General features: G+C 35.4%; 1 protein-coding gene across 1 annotated transcript; it reads left to right on the top strand.

Annotated features, from left to right (window-relative positions):
- The first annotated feature begins 1946 nt into the window (after window positions 1-1946).
- On the top strand, window positions 1947-21934 carry LOC149407319 (putative LRR receptor-like serine/threonine-protein kinase At1g05700). The gene is made up of 13 exons (XM_089619844.1): window positions 1947-2034; window positions 2216-2765; window positions 9664-10151; window positions 11339-11477; window positions 11579-11650; window positions 11742-11813; window positions 11954-12034; window positions 12153-12313; window positions 12403-12632; window positions 19784-19910; window positions 20029-20091; window positions 20627-20816; window positions 21532-21934. The coding sequence occupies exons 1-13, from the start codon at window positions 1947-1949 to the stop codon at window positions 21932-21934; spliced, it is 2664 nt and encodes an 887-aa protein (XP_089475970.1).
- The last annotated feature ends 1410 nt before the right edge of the window (window positions 21935-23344 follow it).

Here is a 23344-nt window from a genome sequence, read left to right on the forward strand (position 1 = left end):
GAAACAAAAAGAATAAATTGTAATTTTTTTAATTTATTGAATGTAAATGATCAAATTTTATGAATTTAATATTAGAATTTCTATTAAATTATTTATATAATTATTCTAATTAATATTATTCAAATTATTTATTTAATTTAACAAAAAAATTATTTAATTAATTTTTTAAATTATAATTTTTATATATTTAATAGGCTGATTCTATTAGAATCAGCATTTTAAAAAAAAAATAACTACAGACAATCAGATGCGACTAGTCGCATCTGATACTTTCGCGGGAAGAGTATCAGATGCGACTAGTCGCATCTGATTGTAATAACACCTGCCAAATATTTCGCGGGGAATTACTATCAGATGCGACTAGTCGCATCTGATACTCTTCCCGCGAAAGTATCAGATGCGACTAGTCGCATCTGATTGTATAATTCACGCTTTAATTTCTTATTTTGAGGGATATTTAGGTGCGACGTTTGGTGCGACTTGTCGCACCTAAAATGTCGCACCTGATAGTGATGACTTTCAGGTGCGACAAGTCGCACCTAAAATCATCAGGTGCGCACTTTCAGATGCGACTTTGTCGCATCTAAAGTCGCACCTGATGATACTTTCAGGTGCGACGCTGATGCTTTCAGGTGCGACTTTTGTCGCACCTGATGCTATTAATTGTACTAGTGGAGGACTCCGACGCGGGGGTGTCGGACGCAGGGGTGATGGATTTGAGTCCGCCATTTTTCTTCTCGATGTTAGGGGTTCGGGTAAGAAGTGATGGGTTTGAGTGGGTTCAGAAAAGAGAGTTACTGTAGAGACGAAATGGGTGGGTTTGAGTCGACGGTTTCCCGGAGGTTACATGCAGTTACAGAGAGAGAGAGAGAGAGAGAGAGAGAGAGAGAGAGAGAGAGAGAGAGAGAGAGAGAGAGAGAAGTTCGACGGTTTTGACGTGAGAGAGAGGGAAAATGAGAAAAGTTTGAGTTTGATATGAGAAATAGGAGAACAATTCGGGGTAAATGAGTTTTGACTGAGTATTAAGAGATCTCGAGTATTAATCGGTCTTCATTTCGGGAGAAAATGGCTGAGTAAACATAGACCAATTTGTAAAGAAAATAGATAGTGAAGGGCAAACTTGACTTTTTACACTTGTCTTGGTGCCATTTTGGGACAAATTAAGGTTTTAGTGGAATGTGGGAAAAAGTTATCAAAAGAGTGGCAAATAGAGCAATTTCTCTTGTTTTAATGAAGACATTGACGCTAATACCCTTGAACTGTGATATTGATGTTTATAACAGCACTATATAAATAATTAAGAAAAGTAAAGTCAAATTAATCTCAAAATACGTGACTTAAATAATTGTTCAGGAGCCATTATTATTGATGCAATTTAAGTTGACATATGTCTACGGAACTAAACAAAACACAACTAGATTTTGTTTATTATACAACGGCTATAACATACTAGCAAAATAAACGGCTATTTTACATAAAAAAAAAAATAAAAAAAAATAGAAAGAAACAACACTTCCTTTTTCAGTATACATACAAAATTTAACAATTACTAAAATCGAATTAAATTTAAATCCATTTGTTTTACATCCTCAATTGGACTGTTTCAGATATATATTAATTACAAACATTATTTAAAAAAAAAATAATAAAAATTCCTAACTAGACTTGCTTCAAACCATTTGCTTGCACCAACTGAGATTAATTAAAAATTTAAAATACGAAAATAAAAATCAAGAACAACAAGACATGGATACAACTTACACTACTATCGGTATTATGTACGGATATATATATATATATATATATACATATATATATATATATATATATATATATATATATATATCAACTAAGGATTGACATTTACAAAAGAAGAAAATAAATTAAGTAGAAGAACACAGCTACTCAAAAAAAAAAAAAAAAAAAAGTAGAAGAACACAGAACATATGAATATGGAGATGTTTGAGAAATTTCTCTACGCATTGCTTGGTGCTCTTTCTATCACAACTCTAATTCATGCTCAGAGTCAATCAGGTAGCAGAATCAAATTATTGAAACCCTAAAAAATCACTGTATATATATGTATGACTTTTTGAAACCCCAGCCCTATTAATTGGTTCAGGTCCGAGAAGACATATATATATATATATAGATATATATATATATATATATATATATATATATATATGACTTTTTATTTTATATATCGTGGTAGGTTTCATTAGCATAGATTGTGGCATCCCAGAAAACTCGAGCTACACCGACGAAGCAACGGGCCTTTTCTACGTCCCAGACTCAGGTTTCATCGACAACGACACCGGAAAAACCAGCACTATCTCCGTCAAACACCTCTCGAGCTCCCTCGATCAGCAGCTAAGGACCGTTAGAAGCTTTCCCGATGGAGAGAGAAACTGCTACACCCTGAAGCCCACCGACGGGAAGGGCGCCAAATATCTGATCCGGGCATGGTTCTTGTACGGTGATTACGACGAGCAGAATTCAGTTCCACAGTTTGATATCTTCATCGGTGCCAATAAATGGGGCTCTGTGAAATTGGTGAATATCTCTTCTGTTACGACCATGGAGATCATATATAATCTGGTTTCGGACAGTGTGTTCCTGTGTCTGGTGAACACAGGTCATGGAACGCCTTTTGTTTCAGCTCTGGAGCTCAGACCTCTGAGGAATTCCACTTATATCGATACAGGAGCCGCGGCTCTTTTCCGGCGACTAGACATTGGTTCCCAGAGCAGTAAACCTGTCAGGTAACTTTTATAGATTTTACATAAATAAATAAATAAACAAAAAATTAGAAAAATAGCCAACTTAAACGTTTGATATTGCTAAATAGGCAAGGTTTGGTAAATATTAAGTAAATAGCCATATATGATGACGTGGCTTAATATGGCAGTGGCTATTTACTTGATATTTACGTTTGTAAATATATAAAAATGGCTATTTACCTACTATTTACCAAACCTTGGCTATTTAGCAATTCTCAACGTTTAAATTGGCTATTTTGCTAAATTACCCATAAATAAATACAAAAATTCAAACCCAGCGTAGTTAGATATATAATGAAGTAATAATATAATCTATGTTTTACATAGTTTATATGGCATATGGATATATATATATATATATGTATGTATTAGGCTTATCAACCGGTCAGTACACAATAATGATTAACGGAATAGTATACTGCGCTAAAAAAAATGCAATCCAGATTAGTAGAAAAGTGAATCTAGAAAAAAAAAATCAGAAACGAAACAATTCATTAAAAAACTGCGTACTTGATTTCTGGTTGTATAACAAAGAAGACAGATTTATAATTAATAGGGAAAATGACACGTATATACCATATATTTTACTAAAATATCAAGTTGAACTTTTAGTTTTCACTCGAGTTTATTATCCTCTGTTAACTAAAATGAGCAAATTATACCTTAGAATAGATAATAGTGCCACAAATCTTCTTTTTATTGATTTTTCATTGACGTTGACTTTAATATTTATATGTAAACACCAATTATTTTTATTCATTCGCGTCATATACGTAATTTATTTTAAAACTTTTTGTGATTTTAGTTCAACTGAAGATATGAACTTGACATTTCTAAAAATTAAAGATTAAACTCGACATTTCACTAAAATAAATGATACATACATATATATATATATATATATATATATATATATATATATTCTTTTCCGTTTATAATGATTAATATCTGAATATTACACCTAGATTGATTTATAATTGTTAGAGTATTAGCTAAGTCAGATGTTGCTTAGTCAATAAGCAACAGGCAAACAGAATTTTGTTATGCCTAGTTAGTTAGAAGGCTAAATCGTATAATGTATTTAACTGTATTGTACGTCTGAATCAATCAGAAGAGGTTTTCTCTCTAAAATTCTCAAACACTCTCATCTCCAAATTCTTACTTTGTATCAGAGCTAGCAACAATGGTGTTCGAAGATTCATCTTCTTCGCCATCACGAGTCAACGATTTGTCTCAGAGAACAACTTTCGCTTCTCATTTCACGCCTACTCTGAACACTGCTATCTCCGTCAAGCTTGACAGGGATAACTACTCAATTTGGCTCTCACAAGTTCTTCCTACCATAAATGGCCACAACCTTCAAGGTTTCATCAATAAAACCAAGGTTTGTCTTCCAGAATTCATAAAAGTCTTCAATGAGCAAGGAGTCAAGGAAAAGCCACACAATTCGGAATTTGATCGCTGGAACAGAGAGGATCAATTGCTGCTTAGATGGCTGTTATCTTCTCTCACCATGACGATCCTCCGATCAATCACGAGGAAAAGCACTTCTCAAGCGATCTGGAGTGCTTTGGAGAGTCGCTTCGCTATTCACTCCAACGCACGTGTTATGCCGCTAAAGTTACAACTCCAATCCTTGAAGAAAGGAAATCTCTCTGACTACTTTGCAAAAATGGAAGACATCGCCGATGCTCTTTTCTTGGCAGGTAGTGAGATATCATAAGATGATCTAATAATGGCGATTCTCTTAGGATTACCAGCAAAGTACGATGAATCGTTGCGTTAATCAGCAATCGATTCCGAAGCGGAGAAGACAAAATTGCATAATTCACCATTCAGGAAGTTCTCGCCATGGCTCTCTCGCATGAGACTCGAATTGAGCAACAAACAACGGTTCATGAAATCAAGCTACAAGGTGCAAGGGCCAACTACTCAGAGGCTCGAGGAAGAGGAAGATCAGGAAGAGGAAGGTCTGGAAGAGGACATAGTCAATGTGCTCGAGGAAATGCCAGACCTATATGCCAGATATGTGGGAAGCAATGCCATAAAGCCATGCTTGCTGGCACATAATGGACGAGCCATACCAGATTTCATCATCTTCTCTGTTAACTCAGCAACAAGGTCAAAACAAGAATGCAAATGCCTTCTTCACCAGCTCTGAAACATTCATGGATCCAGCATGGTACATGGACTCAGGAACGACAAACCATGTCACGACAGGCCTTGAAAACCTGGAGATCAACAATTCCTACAAAAGCAAAGAGAAGCTCATGGTAGGAAATGGTAAGTGCTTGCACATAACTCATGTTGGTTCAACTACGTTAAGTAAACTCAAATCCAAATCTATTAGTCTTAGAAATGTTCTTAGAATACCAAATATAAAGAAAAATCTGATCAGTGTGACCAAATTTGCATCTGAAAATGAAGAGTCTATAGAATTCTATCATGACTGTTGTTTGTTGAAGGATCTGAAAACAGGTGCGACACTTCTTCAAGGAACACTTGAAATAAATGGACTCTATGTTCTAACAAGATCTCAGGCTGTTGATTTTGATCAAATCTCGACTCTACAAAGTCCTTACAAAGTCTATGTGTCTGTCGAATTGAGTCCACAAAGTGTCAATTCTTGTTTTTCTACTTCTCAATGTTTTTTGTCTAGGCTTTTTGAATAATTTCAATTGTGGCATAGACGTTTATGTCATGCATCAAATATAGTTGTATCTCATGTTTTGAAAGAAATACAATGTTGAATAAAAGAAGCTCAACATTTATGTGATGGGTGTCAGTTTTGTAAAAGCCATACTTTGCCTTTCAAATTGTCCCAGTCAAAAGCAAACAAACTTAACTTGTTCACACTGATTTGTGGGGACCTTCACCTCAAATGTCAATACACCGATATAAATATTATATTAGTTTCATTAATGGTTTTTCAAGGTTTACATGGATTAATCCATTAACTTTGAAAAGTGAAGCCCTCACTCTTTTCATAAACTTCAAAAAATATGTTGAAAAATCCTTGTCCACATCTATTTGCACTTTACAGAGTGATTGGGCAGGAGAGTACAAGAGTTTTGTTCCCTTTTTACAAGAAAATGGCATTTACTTTCGTCACTCGTGTCCTCATGTTCATGGTCAAAATGGCAGAGTTGAGAGAAAAATAGGCATATTGTTGAGTTTGGTCTCTCAATGCTTGCTCAAGCTCAAATGCCTCTTTCTTTATGGTATGATGCCTTTTATTTAGCTTGTTTTGTGATTAACACATTACTCACATCTATACTCAATAACTCAAGTCCTTTCAAAACTCTTTTTCACAAAACTCCTTACTACAATTTTTTAAAGGTTTTTTTGTTGTTCTGTTTTCCCTCACCTTATGCCTTATAACACCCACAAACTTCAATTCAGGTCTTCAAAATGTTTGTTTCTTGGCTATAGTCCACATCATAAAGTTTATAAATGTCTTCACAGTTCAGGCCGTGTCTATATAACCAGAAATTCTATCTCTAATGAACAACAATTTTCCATACATGTCTATGATTTATGAGTCAAACACAAACAGCTTCAGTGATGATCCAATTGTTTTGCCAACTTTTCAGTTCAGTCCTTTGGTCAATCAGTAGCAATCTGGATCAAATTTGTCTTGTCCATCTACTTGCGTGTCTATTGATGCAGGTGTCTCATCTCCACCAAACTCAGTGTCTCCCACACAAGCACAACCAAATACTAGCTCCCAAGCCCAAGTCCCACTCTCATATCAGTCTCAAAACCATATGACCAGAAATCAACCTCAAAACCGATTGGCCTCAGATCACACACTAGCTGTTTGCCTACACTTTGACACCACAAATCAACCAAACCCACAACCCATACATGTCACTCAAAATATCCAGGGATCAGTCATTGAACCTGTCATAGTGACCACAAACAATCATCACATGCTCACAAGATCCAAGCTAGGGGTACATATACCTAAGATTTTTACAGTCTCTAAACACCTGCTAGACTTAGATCTTGGCCCTGTTGAACCATCATTTGTTGACCACTCTTCTTCATCCAGCTTGGATTGAGGCAATGAACAAAGAGTTGCAAGCTCTCAAAGAAAATGATGCCTAGTGCTTAGTCCATCAGCATGTTGCAGGAAATAAATGGATGTTCAAGCTTAAGTACAACTTCGATGGCTCACTCCAGAGACACAAAGCACGTTTAGTGGCACAAGGTTTCTCAGAAACATCTGGCATGGACTTCTTAGAAATGTTTAGTCCAGTGGTTAAGCTGTGTACAATGTGCATTGTCCTTACTTTAGCTGCTTACATAGGATGAGATGTCAAGCAGTTAGACGTCAACAACGCCTTCTTAAATCGAGTGCTAATTGAAGATATTTATATGAATCAGCCAGTTGGCTTCATTGATCTTCTCCGACCAAGCCATATCTGCAAGCTCAAGAAAGCCTTGTATGGATTCAAGCAAGCTCCCAGAGCATGGTTTGATCGTCTTCGTTTTGCACTTCTCAAGAGGGGTTTCTCAAACTCAAGATCAGACACGTCTCTCTTCATCTACACAACTGATCAGGTCTATCTTCTGCTACTTTTCTACGTTGATGATATCCTATTGACTGGAAGCTGTGAAAAGACCATGGAGACTTTCACTAATGATCTGAACAATGAGTTTGCACTTTGAAGGTTAGGCTCTATTCACTATTTCTTAGGAGTTGAGGTTTATAGAGACTAAACGGGTTTCTATCTATCTCAAGCCAAGTACATAGGTGATATCTTAAAGTGTTTTGAACATGGTTGATACAAAGCCCTGCTATACTCCAGCTGCACCCGTTTCCACTTTGTCAAAGGAATAAGGGGAACCTATGGAAAGTCCTTTTACAGTACGTAACGTTGACTAGGCCTGACATTGCGTACATAGTCAACAAGCTCAGCCAGTTTCTTCAATGCCCTACATAAGTTCATTGGAAAGCTTGTAAGAGAGTTTTGAGCTACCTGAAAGGAACAATCACACATGGCATTATTCTAAGACCAACAAAGCACTTGAGCCTAGTAAGCTTTGGTGATGCTGATTACGGAAGCTGTTCTGACATCAGAATATCTACGATTGCATATTGTGTGTTTCTAGCTGATTCACTAGTTTCGTGGAGCTCAATGAAGCAAGGAGTTGTGGCGCATTCAAGTGCAGAGGCCGAATACAGAGCTCTAGCTCATGTAGCTGTGGAGTTGTTGTGGATAAAATCTCTATTCAGCGAGCTCAAAGTAACTACAGTGCATAGTGCAGTCACCAATAGTCTGGTGTGATAATATTGGAGCAGCTGCAATGGCAGCAAATCCAGTATTCCACGCTAAAACAATGCACGTTGAAATCGATCTTCACTTCATTCGTGATATGGTTATGAGAAACAGTTGGAGATTCGAGATGTCCAAACCTTAGAGCAAACTGTTGATGTACTTACGAAAGGTGTTTATGTCAAGAGATTCCAAATGCTGAAAGACAAGCTTCAACTGCAAGAATCCACGTTTCACTTAAGAGGGGTGTTAGAGTATCATCTGAGTCATCAAGCAGAGTCAGCAGTTGCTTAGTCATTAAGTAACAGGCAAACATAATTCCATTATGCCTAGTCTGTTAGAAGGCTAAACGATATAATGTATGTAACTGTATTGTATGTCTGAATCATTCAATCAATGAGAATCAATCAGAAGAGGTTTTTTCTCTGAAATTCCCAAACAGTCTCATCTCCAAATTCTTACTGTAATGGTATATACAACTTAATATGAATCAGCTAAACATTTTCTCAGTTATGAAATTTCCATGAATTATCTTGCCTTGAAGAGTAGAGAATGTGTAGAGAGAAAAAAAAATAGTAGTTTTGACGTTCGACAAGGGGAAAAATTTAAGGCTTGTAACTATAGTACATGTGATAATGGATGTACTCTATATTGCCTTTTTTAATTCTTCTTCTTCTTTATAATGTTATTTTCAGTATCTAAAAAATGTTAGTTTCTTATGTTCAATGTTTATATGTTCGATTGGTTTTCGTGTTATTTACTGAGATTTTTTATGGTCTAATTCTAATACAGATTAATATACAAATATGATGCAAATTAGAAAGGCTGTTTGGTCGTTGTTGTATATATTTGTAAATCAGATTATTTTATATGTTTAATTTGTATTATATTTGTATATCTATATTTGTAAAATTCTGAAATTCTTATGTTTTCATGGTTGTGTATCTATGTAGTCATGATTGAATATAAATATTAAACGCAATTGTAGTTTTTTAACAGACGTAACAAATTTAATTGCATGTTAAATTACGTGAATTCTGAAAGGCTATATTTTCTATAGCCAAATTTTATGCCACCTAACTATTTTATTTAGGCTTTTTTTAAAAAATATTTTATCTGAATTTTGGCTATTTTGCAATCTTAAAGTTTGATCAGGTTAATTACGTGTGATTTTATATTAAAGCGTCAGTAAAATTAAGGATTATTAAAACAAAATTTTATGAATAATGTGTTTTTTTTTTTTGGTATTTTTGGCCTTTCTAAAATATTCGATGTTTGATATTTCAACAAACAATTTGATATGTGATTGATTTTGCTAAAATATTTATTTATTCGAGAATAGTTAGTGAGTGTTTTAAAAATATGCATAAAAATTTAGCTGGTTCAATATTTTTGTTGAAAATATGAACATTTGTGTTTTGGAGGGTCTAAATATGTGCAAGATCAAAAGTACAGAGGGTTAATGCCAAAAACTGTTTTAGGGGTAAAGTGCAATTACCTGACAACTATTTAATGGATTCGTTCAATATAATAATAAATAAATAAAAACAATTAGTCGTCTATTAGTACTCTAAAGCTTATGCTTGAGATTTGGACAGGTATAAAGAGGACGTTTATGATCGAATATGGCAACCCTTCAACTTCCCCGATCGCCCGGTACTAAAGACGAATCTCACCATCGATGCCCAAACCAGAAACGCGTATCAAATCCCTTCTGTCGTCATGTCCACGGCCATGGCCCCCGAAAATGCCACCGGTCGTTTTTTCACATTTGAAATGACGCCCGAGAGCCCAACCGACGAATACAACGTGTACATGCACTTCGCTGAGGTTGAGATTCTCAAGCCCAATCAGTCCAGAGAATTCTTCATCTTCGAAAACGCAAAGTTCTGGATCCAAGAGCCCATCTCCCTCGATTACTTGTCCACCAAGACTTACACTAGGCCTGAGCCCACAAAACCCGAAGACAATACGATCCGTTTTGACCTTTTACAGAGCACGCGGTCGACTCACCAACCTATCCTCAATGCGCTCGAGGTGTACCTTGTTAAGAACTTTTCAGAGCCACAAACCAATGATCTTGATGGTACGTGTTATATTGTTGTCACCAGAGCTAGCCCAAACTGTTATTGGACCTTAGGCAAGAGTAAAAAAATTAGGTTTTTTGAACATATATTAAAAAAAAAAAAATAAGTATAATATCTTAATTAGGCAAAACTAAATTTGATGCCCTTTTTTTTGGTGTTTTATCCAAAAAAAATTTGGGACCTTAAGCTATTGCTTAAATGGCTTAAGCCTCGGACCGTCCTGGTTATCACCTACTAGGGTTATCTGAATAAATTTACTTGGATTGGCTAGAATACTAAAGAAGCTCCTAGAAATTATTAAAATGTATTGGATATTTAGTGAATCTGCTAGAGATGCGAAGGAACTAGTATGGTCTACATCTTTGTAAGTATAGGATTAAGTCGGAGGGTCTAAGAGTAAAGTTTTTTTTTTTTTTTTTTAATGCAGCTTTGCTGCAGTGGGGATTGAACCCACGACCTCCACACATGAGGTGGTGTGGAATTACCACTAGGCTATCCTAGGTACCACGGGTCTAAGAGTAAAGTTAGACTTCCATAAAAAGTAAAATAAAGGGTGTCTACAAAGTATGAGCGCTTAAAAGATTGAGAGACAAAAAATGTTCTCTCCATGTAGTGTTATAAGTATTTCGCTAGAATTTGTAGCACGACGGGGGCAAATCTGATTAAAAGAAAATCTAAATTCTTTAACGGGCGTGTAAGAAAAAAAAATTCAGTACGGGTAAATATGAAAATATTATATAATTTTGGGTTAAAATATAAAATTTTAGGGTAAAAGTTGTAAATTTATAAGCGGCGTAAGAAAAAAATATATATATAGAAGGGATGAATATAAAAAAATTATATAATTTTAAGCAAAAAATATAAAATATTACAGTAAAAATTTAATTAATTTTAAATTTAAGGGTAAAAAATTAATTTTTAAAAGTTCAAGGGGACATTGATCCACTCTAGGCCTAAGCTACCTCACTCTAGGCCTAAGCTACCTCCGCCCTTGTAATTTTGTGATGGTCTGTCCTTAGTAAAAAAAAATTACTGTGAATGAGAGTTTGGCATAATAGTACCTTTGTATCTGATATAATTATTTTTCATTTAATAGAGTAATTAATTACCCAATTGTTTTGGTTAACAGTTCAATGAATAAATAAATATAAAAACATATTGCTGATCTGTTATATACACATTATAGCTGAGGCTATGATGAAGATCAAGTCAGATTTTGGAGTGAGAAAGAACTGGCAAGGAGATCCGTGTTCTCCGAAAAAGTATACGTGGTATGGTCTAAATTGCAGTTTTAATGGCCAAGATCCAGTTAGGGTTATATCATTGTAAGTTAATTATTAATTGATATTTTACATATAAGTACTTCATCATCAAATTTTTATCAGTTTGATGCGATGACTCAAACTCTTACTGTTTCTTGGCGTAGAAATCTATCGTTGAGTGGGTTAACTGGCGAGATAAATCCTCATATATCAGATCTCACCATGATACAGTCACTGTAAGTTTTAATAAATATCAGTACATATATATAGCTACTGAGTCTGAGTGTACTGGAATTTCATTTTCTAATATAATTTATATTTTTCTAGGGATTTATCGAATAACAGCTTAACTGGATCGCTTCCCGAATTCCTTTCGAAATTGGAATCCCTTAGAGTTCTGTAAGTGCTTCTGTTTTCATCTTTTGCAATAAATCTGGTTCAATACTACTTTTCACCTCTTACAAGTGTTACTGTTTATTTAGCAAATAAATCAAATTATTTTGAAAATTTTCAAATAATAAACCTGTCATGCTCTGCAGAGACTTGAGTGGAAACAAACTCAGCGGTTCAGTTCCTCCGGAACTCGTTGAAAAATCGAACAGTGGCTCACTGTTACTAAGGTTTTTTTTTTTTAAATATTATAATCCATTTTCTTCACTTTTTTCAGCATCATAGCATATTTAACACTGACAATTTAATCTTACTCTTATGCACACTTAATTCTATGTGATCTTCTAGCTTATCTGGAAATCCCGACCTGTGCATGTCGCTTTCATGCCAAAAGACAAAGAAAACCAAGCATAGATACATTGTTCCGGTTATAGCCTCAGTAGCTTCAGTACTTCTTGTCCTAATCGCTATTGCGGTTTGGTTTAAATTTATAAAGACAAGGAAAACAGGTAAGTGTTGAAAATGACCAATATATGTGTATATATTCACTTATTACATATATGACTGACAAAGACAGCAGTGGCAGTTAAAACAGAAGGAAATGCGAAGACAACTCAATCCACGGCAAGAATAGCGTCAGAAATGATTGAACCAAAAAAATATCAATATACTTACTTGGACATTGTGGAAATGACCAACAACTTTGAGAAAGAAATCGGTAAAGGAGGATTTGGGATCGTTTACTACGGCTATGTAAACGAAATTCAAGTGGCTGTGAAGATTCTCTCCGAGTCATCAAAACAGGGCGACAGTGAGTTTCAAGCCGAGGTACTGTTTTTACTTGCAACATTACTAAAATAGCTAATCATATGCAGTTTCACATTTTCTCGAGGTCAAGTTGGAGCGATGTTGAACAAATTAAATCGTAGACTACCGGTTTATAACTTAGATAGATAAATAAACAATAACCAAGTTAATATTTTGCGGACATAAAGGGACGAAAGAATTGGTAGCACGAGGCAGAGAAGTAATTCACTAATTATATAAGACAAATGCACATCCGTCTTATGTGTCCCTCATGCGTAGCAATTTTCCGACTCTACTCTTAGTGAACTTAAAATATAATAAAATCTCCTTACATTTGAGATCCTTAATAAGTCATTTATCTTCATATTATTATATATATATATATATATATATATATATATATATATATATATATATATAAAGTGGAGGAGACTCTCCCTCTCACGAAACAATGTTCAATAAATAGTGTTCCGTGGTTTTTTTTTTAACTTTTTTTTAAGAAAAAAAATAAGAGATTAGACCCTAAACGCAAATAGTGTTCATTCGTAGCGATTTTTTTATTTAGAAAGATAAAAATATTTTCATAAACTTTAAATATTTTTTTTTCAAACCTAAATATATATCTCTATATATTTTAGTCCTCTTTTTGTAGAAACAAAACTATAAATGTGAGTAACTTAAAAAATATATCATTTCACAAAACAACGTTTATGTGAGTAATTTAAAAAGTCTATGATCCTTAAGATTTAAAAGCCCAACTTGACGATTTAAACAGACTTTCTGCGATTTGGAGAAGGCACAAATTTTATGTCAAGATCCCTATATGTAATATTGAAATAACTCTTACACGTCACTGATCTTATTTATCCAAAGTATTAAAATCGATCCATTGATATAATCAATTCTCTCGTCGTATCCTCTATAGAGGACTAAAATCTAGCCATGTGATTAACCGATTTATCCCATGATTGCTTCTTTACATACATACATACCATTCAATCATTTTAAATGCTTAACATTACGAAGGATTACAAGTCCCAAACCAATTATCTATTACAAAAACATTAGTTATTAAGAGAATCATTTATACTTTTTTTATAAAGAAACTGTAGATTCTATAAAGATTATATAGAGATTTAAAACTAACTAAACCACTTCAAGTTTACCAATGTTTTAAGTTCTCAAGTAAATAGTCATTAATTATGCTTATGTGGCATCAGTTTTAGCATCACAAAATTCTCATTCTAACCTTTATACTACTGCACACGGTTTGCAATACACGTACTTTAAAATAAAAATTAAATATTTGTGATTGATTCCTTTACTATTAATTAGTTGATTATTTTCATTTCTTTATGAATCAGTTAGACTCACTATTTATATATGTTGATTTCTAGATTTTTCTTTTGAAATTTCACTGGCGTGGGTTTTCAAGCACATCTTTTCAATTGAAAACAATTCATATTATCAGACGATATGTGGGATAGGAGTAAGATAAAATCTTTGTTTTAAATCAGCACTCAAACGCTGTAACAGTTTAGATTAAACAGTTTAACGAATCGGAATATCAGAGACGAATGCATTTGTAGTTTGTAGGATAGTTGCACTACTGCAAATAAGAAACAACAAAAGTCGCTTTTATTTGATTTTTAAAAGCGAAAGCGAAAAAACTCGCTTGCTAAAGTATGTTGCTTCTAAACTTTAGAACCGACACATTTAGAAGCGATTAGGCGCCTCTGATGTCGCTTCAAAGTCTTCGAAAATGGCGCAGGAAAAGGCTTTCGCGAAATGGCGTAAAAAGTCTAGAAGCGACTATCCGCTTATAAAGTTTTTTTTTATTATTTTAATTTTCATATTATAATTATAATTATGATTTGCAAATTTAATTTAGATAAATTGCCCAATTTGTCACCAATTTTATAACATTTTCTCACTCTCTACCAAAAGACTAATTTTGCCTAAATACCACTATCTATGTCAACAATGTTGACATCTATTTTTGCCATTCACTATTAGATGTCAACATTGTTGACATATCGGTGGCATTTTGGGCCAATTACTCTTTTGGTGGAAAGTGGGAAAATGTTATGAAATTGATGGCAAATGGGACAATTTCTCTTTAATTTAATTTTCAAAAACATAAAAACCAAAAGTTTCATTCATTTACGAAAATCGTAAATTAATAAAAAACGTGATTTTAAAATGAAAAAGTTTCATAAATATATTCGAAAGTACTAAAAACTATAACATAATGAAAATGTCAAACTGAAATACAAAATTTTAAGTGCGATCAAATAACCTCCCACTTTAAATTCAGAGGTTGTCCACTGCATCCTCCACGTCTAGTGTTGGGCGTGTCGTGGCTACGATCGTTATCCCTTTGATGGAGACCGATGATGGAAAAGGATCCTCAGGTCGTGGATGTGCCTCGGGGTTACATTTGGACGTACATGGGGAGCTCGATGAAGGCAACTCTCCGCCATAGAATGTCGCAATCCGGCTCAACCTCGACGCAAGGCCCGGCTCGATCGGTCCAGTATTAGGCCCTGACTGAGATGCGATGAATGCACCAGCTAGACCCTTTACTGCTCTCCGTAGAAAGAACAGTTCTTCTTCCAGGTCCTCTAATTGAGCTGATGATGATCCAGCCTTGATGTTGTGAGCCCGAGCTTCGAGGATCTGTACAAAGGATTGATGGTCTTATCCTTGTATCCCAGTCACGTCCCATGCCAAGAACCTAAGCCATCGCAACCTGCTCCCTGCTCCGTAGCGTAGTTGTCTTGGGGTTCCCCTCGGTCATTAGCTTGCCGTCGTATATCAGCGAGCTGCTCTACGATCCGGGCCTGCGTATAAACGTTAAAAAAATGAATTAATTACATTAATTGTAACACGAATCATTAGTGTAAATAAAACTTACATAGTATTCTCTAGCAACAGACGTAGTCCAACTACCATCAGTTTTTTTATGGAGTTTCTCCCATGCCTCGAGCGCTCCGAGCATCAAACCATTAGCCTAATTGGATTCTCTGCGAGTATATAATGAATAAGTACTTGTTATTAAATAATTTGAATAAGTTATATTTTTTGTCAAAACTTACCTTCATCCATAGCTAGTGAGAAAATGACATCGTCCCTCGCCAACTGACTGTGGTCTTCTTGGCCTGGTAAACTTTGTTCCGAGCGGACACTCTCTGCAAAATATTATTACAAGTTAATTAATGTAAAAAAAATATTTTAATTTTTACCTTGAACTCCTCGGACTCCATCTTATCCAATATGGCCTTCAACTGGTCTTCACTCAACGCATTAAGCTTGTTAGCCTCTACCATATCTCGTTTTCCACTACATGTATTCTTGAATAGTTAGATGTATTTCGCCTTTCTGTCGCTGATGATAGCCTTGTCGATGAGACTGCGAGGGCAATCAGCCTGGACATACTCCCTGGTCTCATTGTGCTTGTACTCAAAATCAAACTCAGTGTGAATAGCGGTCAGAATTGTCGCCTGATGTCGCGGTGTAGCTTTATTTCACGATGGAATATGGGTAAGAGTGTGCATGCGGACTAGGTCCCTCAAACTGTTGCCCAACGTGCCAATGTCGCCCTGCTTTTTAGGCTGATAGAATTGTTGTAGCAGTAGGTCAAAGACAATGACCACCTTAATTCCCGTCATAACATCTCATACTTAATATGGAGATGTCTCCGATTGATTGCTGCCTCTGCATATAACAAAAAATAAATTTTTGAAAAGTAAGTATTAAACTAATTAAAACATTACTCAATCGGCATCATCACATATAAAATCATTCTTGTCTATCCCAATATCATCAACAACTCCATCTACAACAAAATTATCAGCAAGTTCCTCTTCTTCTCCATTGTCTATAAAATCAGTTGGTTCGTCGTCTTCTTCATTATCGTTACTCACAAGATCTGCTTCAGAGTTTTCGTGACGATGATACACAAGATCAAAGTCAATTTGCTATGCTGACAATTGAACTATAGATGAAGATGAGACGTCAATGTCAGGAAGATCCTGTTGGAATTGATCTAGGGTTAAGAAAAGATTTAACGCTTCGAGCAAGCGGCGGAATTTAAAATTTTTATTTAAAACAAATAAAACGATTTTACTAACCTAGAAAAAGAGCAAGTACATATAAATTAAAACTATTAATGAGCATTATATGTTTACCAACTTTTGAGAAGCTTGAACGTTGAGAAGCCTTAGGAAGGTTGAAACGTTCGTCTCCCCTCGCAGCACGTCTCTCTTCTTTCCTCGGGAACTTGAGCAACCACGAAAATTTCTATCACAATAATCACTCGAGAAAGAATGGAATTAGTGTGTGTGTACACTTTTTAAACACGACGACTCAAAAACAAGTCTCAAAGTCGAAGAGCTAAAACACTAGGTCAAATGTTGACCTAGGTGCCAAAACAAAAACGAAAGAAAACTTAGAGAGAGAGAGAGGAGATGGGCAGCCAAGTCTAGAGAGAGAATTTCTCAATCTCTAAACTTTGGAATGAATGAAATGAGAGGAATGATGGCTCTATTTATAGGGGAGAGATTACCTTCAATAAGGTAGTTTCCTCTTTCATAGAATATCACATATTCATGAGCAAAATTTTCTCCCCTTCCTTCCTCATTCACACGGCCAAGAGAGTCCTTCTAGAAGGCTTGGATTTGTTTCCTCTTTTGTTCTCTCCTTGCTTGGCCGAAATCCTCTTTCCTTGTAGAGGAAATTTGTTTCCTCTTTTTCTTTTGGCAAGTATATTCATACATCAATGCACAAAATAATCTCTCTTTTTTCTTTGGCTTGGGCGGCCAAGACATCTAGAATGAGCTTCTAGATGCTTCTTCATTTGTTCATGACAACATAAGAAAAGGCCCATTAAGAATTTTCAAGTAAAATTCTATGAAATGAAATTAATCCACAAGGCCTAATGAACTTGTTATGGCCGACTGATAATATGTCATCATATGACAATGTCAAAAAAATTTATTGACATTCATTCCATCCTATGTCACAAAAGACAAAATTACTCTTTTGACAATTTTCGTAAAACTTGTCTTGTTCTTGTTTTGACTTAGCTTCTAGTTTAACTATTCCTACTCGATATGATTTGTGACAGTGACCTCATCGATCCAAATGAACAAAGCTTGAGCTAAAATACTTGGACTCAAAAGTTCACAAACTTTTTCCAAGTTTAGCTTAATGTCAACTGATTCCACTAAAGAGTTGACACTGAGAATCTCTCGGTTCAAATGAATTTATTTTCTACTCAAGAATTCAACTAAATTGTGATGAGTGGATCCACCGAATATTATCTATGTTTACCCTTCATGAATATCATCAGCTAGTCGGGATTTACAAAATTGTCATTTTACCCTTCTAGTTGTTATTTCCTCAATTCCTTTGTCGCTTGTGAATAAGTTAGAAACAATGTATTGACGAGGAGCTAACAAGTCACATTGTTTCATCCAAAAGAGTCATGACTCAATTTGGATACTGGCCAGTTCATTTATTCACATTCCAATGAATAAAGCATGAGGTGATATACATTGCATTTCAGCAATCTTGTACATGAATTCCATATCTATGAGATCTTCAGAAAGTTACTCATGACATCTTCATAACTTAGTACTTCACCAATAGGTCCTGTTAAGAATCAAATAGTGAATCCGAACTCTGACTTTCTCAAATGAGAATATGTAAGCTATGAAATGACCTGTCTCATTTCAGGAATGAGGTAAGCATGATGCAATTCATACGTAGTGACTTCGAGTCATAAGAGGTTAAATGGTTTGTTCTTATCTTGTCTCTAGAAGTGCACTGGTCAATTCAGTACCTTCGGAAGATACCTAGAAGAACTATAAAGTCTCCAACTCTCAATGTCTCATAACCAGACATCATAGATTCTCCTAACAATCGTACTGAGATCAATAGTCATTTGATCCTTAGATTGCGAATATATTGTTTTAAGCAAACCATGAAGAGTTTGTTCATGCAAATCTACATTTGTCTCTTCATATGTTGTTAGGTTTGTTTATGGACTAAAGACTAAGGTTTTATCATAAAGCTTCAGACAAGGAAGGATGAATGAACATTTCAACTTTTATTAATAAATAAGCAATTACAAGCAAGAGTCTTCGTAAGACTATATTACATCAAGTGTGCATAAATAGAGATTACAACTCTTGTTGTGGGCACCATTGAAAACAGATCCCACACAAATCGATGACTACAATATTTGACGACATTCCATTCCGTTCTCCACATTAACACTTTGCCTTCCACAAACATTATCCGTGCGTACTCGTCTTTGTGCATCATCGTTCTTGTTACCACACTAACGGCATCGAGATACCACGACACGACAATCATGTCGATAATTCAGGACTACGACGTCATCCATCCTTCCGTAGAAAGTGTAGTCATCTACAGGTAGGCACAAGCTGCTGTGAAGAATGAGAGTGGTGGAGGGCTGGCCGGAGAGTGGTGGCGGTGGTGGTGTGAAGAAATTGGAAAAATAAAAAAGAGGAGAGAGAGAGAGAATGAGACTAACCATGGTGGTGGAGAAGGCTCGGTCGGAGCATGGTACGTGGAGGGGCAGCGGAGCTTCCAAGGTCGTGGCGGCTTGAGCTTCCAATTGAAGAGAGATAGATCTATAGTGTGAGAAATAGAAAGAAAATAAGTGAGAACAAGATAGAGAGAGAGAGAGAGAGAGAGAGAGAGAGAGAGAGGAGGTGGAGGTTGGACTTGGGTCACCCGATGCGGAGCAGAATCAGAAAGAGAGAAAGAGCTTTAAGATTTTTTTGAAAAAACCGAATGCCTAGGTGAAATATGAAAAATTGAGCGGAAAAAACAAACTGAGCGGAAAAAACAAACTTCTCAATATTTCACGAAACTTGGAAGCGATTAATCGCTTCTAAAATGTGAAAAAGTTTAGAGGCGGCGAATGTCGCTTCTAAAACTAAAATTTTGTTTTTTTAGACATAAATGTTAATTTTTCGTTGACTAGTAAAAGTGATATTTGTCGTAGTGTTGCTTTGAACAATATTTATGATGGACAATCAATGCCTAATTTTGAAAAACAAACTAAGCATGCCACAAAGATCCAACATCATAATCCATGTTTGGTATAGTCTAATGACTTATGAGATACACTTTTTCAGATCAAACTTCTTATGAGAGTTCACCACAAAAACTTGACCAGCCTTATCGGGTATTGCAAGGAAGATAACTTTTCGGGCCTAATCTACGAGTACATGTCCAATGGAAACTTAGACCGACATATTTCGGGTTTGTTTCTTTGGCTATACCCCAAAAAAAATTCGATGTCTTTACAATATTTGCTTTGGTGCCAAAGCAGAATTTATGTGCAGATGACTAATTTGATATTCTTGGTGTTATATTGTAGCTAAAAGTGCAAATACCTTAAGTTGGGATGAAAGAATGCGAATCGCAGTGGAATCAGCACAAGGTAATCGGCTACGTTCTATTTTTTGGAACTCAATTATTCATGTTTATGTTTTTTTGTCACATAATTTATTTGTTAGGAACTATTTGGACTTGATAATATATTTTCAATTTATATTTTTAATATCTCGACAAAATTTCATTTATTTTTTGGTCCAGAAATTCTAATTGTTATAGCAGAATGGTGCCTGAAAGATTTATGTTGTTGCATTTTATTAAGCGATTCATAAATCTACAAATTGATGAACACATAAGATAGAGAGAGAGAGAGAGAGAGAGAGCTGCTGATATTTTGGTCCAGAAATCCTAATTGTTATAGCAGAATAGCGCTTGAAGATTTATGCTGCTGCATTTTATTAAGCGATTACAAATTGATGAAATTCCACACATAAGAGAGAGAGAGAGAGCTGCTGTTATTGTCTATATATCATTGTATAATGTTTTCTTTTTCTTTTCCTTTTTTATGTTTTTGTCAGTTTTATAGTAGAATATGTTCTAATGAAACTTATATAGTCATGTAAATTAATGAAAATATTCAGGATTAGAGTACTTGCATCATGGTTGCAAGCCGCCGATAATCCACAGGGACATCAAGCCTGAGAATATATTACTAAACCGAAACTTCCAAGCCAAAATAGCTGATTTTGGACTCTCTAGAGACTTTCCGGCTGATGGTGGCACTCAAACGACCACAAATATTGCCGGTACCCGTGGCTATCTCGACCCAGAGTAAGTACACATTAGTAAGAAGGAAAAATGGTATGAAGTAGCCAATTCAAACTATGACTTTTGCAAAATAGCCATAGTTTCATTAGGTATAGCAAAATAGCCGATTGAGAGTACTATGACTTTAATCCTGCCTCGATTAATTTTAATTCAGCCTTCACAAAGCTTACATTCTGTCTTTATAGTTCGTTGGGATTAAATTTAATCCAACCTAGATTAATCTTACTTGAGCTAGTTTGCTTATAGTTGGCAAAGTATGACTATTTTGCAAAAGTTTAAGTTCTATTGGGCTTATATAGCCGTTGGACCCTAGTATGAACTAAATTTAAACAAAATTAGCTAGCACATATTTTAATACCGGCTCAACAAGTTTTGAACGTAAATAAAATTTGTTTAAGGACCTTGTGAATAAATGACTTATATATTAATTTATGGGATTTTTTTTTTCTGATCTATTCTTGAAACAGTTGTTTTTCTGTGACATTTTGAGTTTGAATTGGACCATAAATAGAAAATATTATGTATTAAACATTTTGATTTATCTGACTTTTGTAATTAAAAAAATTCTATATAGAGACATCACTGTTTATGGTCCTATATAGAGAAAGTGTTAGACTTTTCTAGATGTTACTATAAGATTAATTGTGTATTTAAATGATGAAACGTACTCTTCGTGAAAATAATATTTTTCAATAACCATATTGTCATTATAATGCAGGTATCTTGAAACTAACCGGTTGAACGAGAAGAGTGATGTTTATAGCTTCGGAGTCGTTTTGCTGCAAATGATCACGGGCCGTAAAGCGCATGTTAAGATCAGCGAAGACGAGAGCTTGCACATTCACAAATGGGTCGCGCGTGGTGTTGAGAACGGAGAAGTAGGAGATATTGTCGATCCGAGGCTAAGAGGAGGATTCCGAGACGGCTCTGCTTGGAAAGCTGTGGAGATAGCAATGGCTTGTGTGCGTCCTCGCTCTATTAATAGGCCGGCGATGAACCAAGTGGTGATTGATTTAAACGAGTGTTTGGCCATAGAGTCGGGTTCCAAAAAGTGTGACGATAGTCAGGGCAGCCAAAGCTTGGATTTCAATCTGGATAGTGAGATCAATCGTACATTATGATAGATGGTTTGGTATCTGGATTGCACTGATGCATGTAAGTTGTGATAAAAAAAAATTGTGATATCCAATGTTTGAAATTCCCATAGATTCCGTTGGACATCTCTCCCACGGAAACCGGCCACATTACGAAAGAAAATTTTCTCTCTTACAAAATTTCCGTCACCAGTTTGGTATTTCATGTTTGGTTTTCGTTGGTAAATGATTTCTAATTTGGACAACTTTGAATTGTGGTTTGAAATTTTTATGTATTGAGCTTCTTTCTATGCTAGCTTAGATCGTACATTGTATATTGCAATTGCTATCAAGAATATGATGTTGCATTTTGTGTTATATAGCGTGTCCAATTTTTCGAAAATAATTCGAGAAATCTACGGAGCTGTCTAAAGATAAGAATAGTCTATGAATTGTAGAGAAAATTCTAGAAAATAATTTTTATAGCCATTATGTCGTGATATAGTTGTCTTCCCTTCCAAGTCCCTAAACTCACAGAGAGCCACTACGACAATTTGAATGTAAGAAAGGTGGATCTCCTTGGAGAGATCGACGTGTGTGAGATAGTCAAGAATGACAAAGCCAATTCGGAGAACGAAAGTAGTCTATCTCAAACTCAAAAGGATTATTTGAGAGACTCAAAAAAAGAAACAAGAAGGTTCTCTGTCCAATCTACAAAGATTTGATGAAGACAAATTTGAGAAGGTTTTTGGAGTAAAATCTGTCAAAGAAGCTTGGGAATATCTCAGTATCTCTTACAAGGGAGCAAATTAAGCCAAGAATACATCTTCAAACTTTAAGAGGAGAGTTTGAAACCTTGCGTATGAGATAAGATGAATGTGTCTTCGACTAATTCTCGAGAGTTTTGATCGTTTACTAATAACCTCAGATAAAACGGATCCAAAATCAGATGATGGTAGAATCTTGCATGGAGACGGTTCTTAGATTAGCGGATCTTAGGTTTAATCACATTGCACCATCGTCGAAGAGACGACAGATTTGGAAGCCATGACGATGGAGAGATACATCTTGGGTCGCTCCAATCTTACAAAAAAAAAAAGGCATTATGGAGCAAGCACTCAAGACGCCTAGTCAATTCAACTAAAGAATATCAAAGTTAAAGCCAACAAAGACGAGGCGGCGGCCAGGAATGAGGAAAATGTCATGGATATGGATACAATTGAGGCTGGATGTCCAATGACCAGAACAACAAAAACAATCCAAGACGTGAAACATCATCAAGAGATCGTGGATACGAGCTTCATAACCTAGGTACGATATATCATAGATCAAATGTTACAACTATGAGAATGGTTTGGGCATTATGTTTCCGAATGAACAACTTCACGCAACAATAGATTTGACGAGAATGCCGGCTATGTCCAATAAAGAACTTAAGAAGACGAGACGTTGTTTCTA

This window comes from Urtica dioica, chromosome 1 (genome assembly GCF_054948205.1).
Source record: "Urtica dioica subsp. dioica isolate 48M chromosome 1, U.dioica_male_clone48M_v1_H2, whole genome shotgun sequence".
Taxonomy (NCBI): domain Eukaryota; kingdom Viridiplantae; phylum Streptophyta; class Magnoliopsida; order Rosales; family Urticaceae; genus Urtica; species Urtica dioica.

Coding starts and splice junctions, on each gene's coding strand:
- LOC149407319 (XM_089619844.1), top strand. CDS start 1,947: ATGAATATGGAGATGTTTGAGAAATTTCTCTACGCATTGCTTGGTGCT. Junction 2,766..9,663: donor CAGAGCAGTAAACCTGTCAG/GTAACTTTTATA, acceptor AGATTTGGACAG/GTATAAAGAGGACGTTTATG. Junction 11,651..11,741: donor CTCACCATGATACAGTCACT/GTAAGTTTTAAT, acceptor ATATTTTTCTAG/GGATTTATCGAATAACAGCT.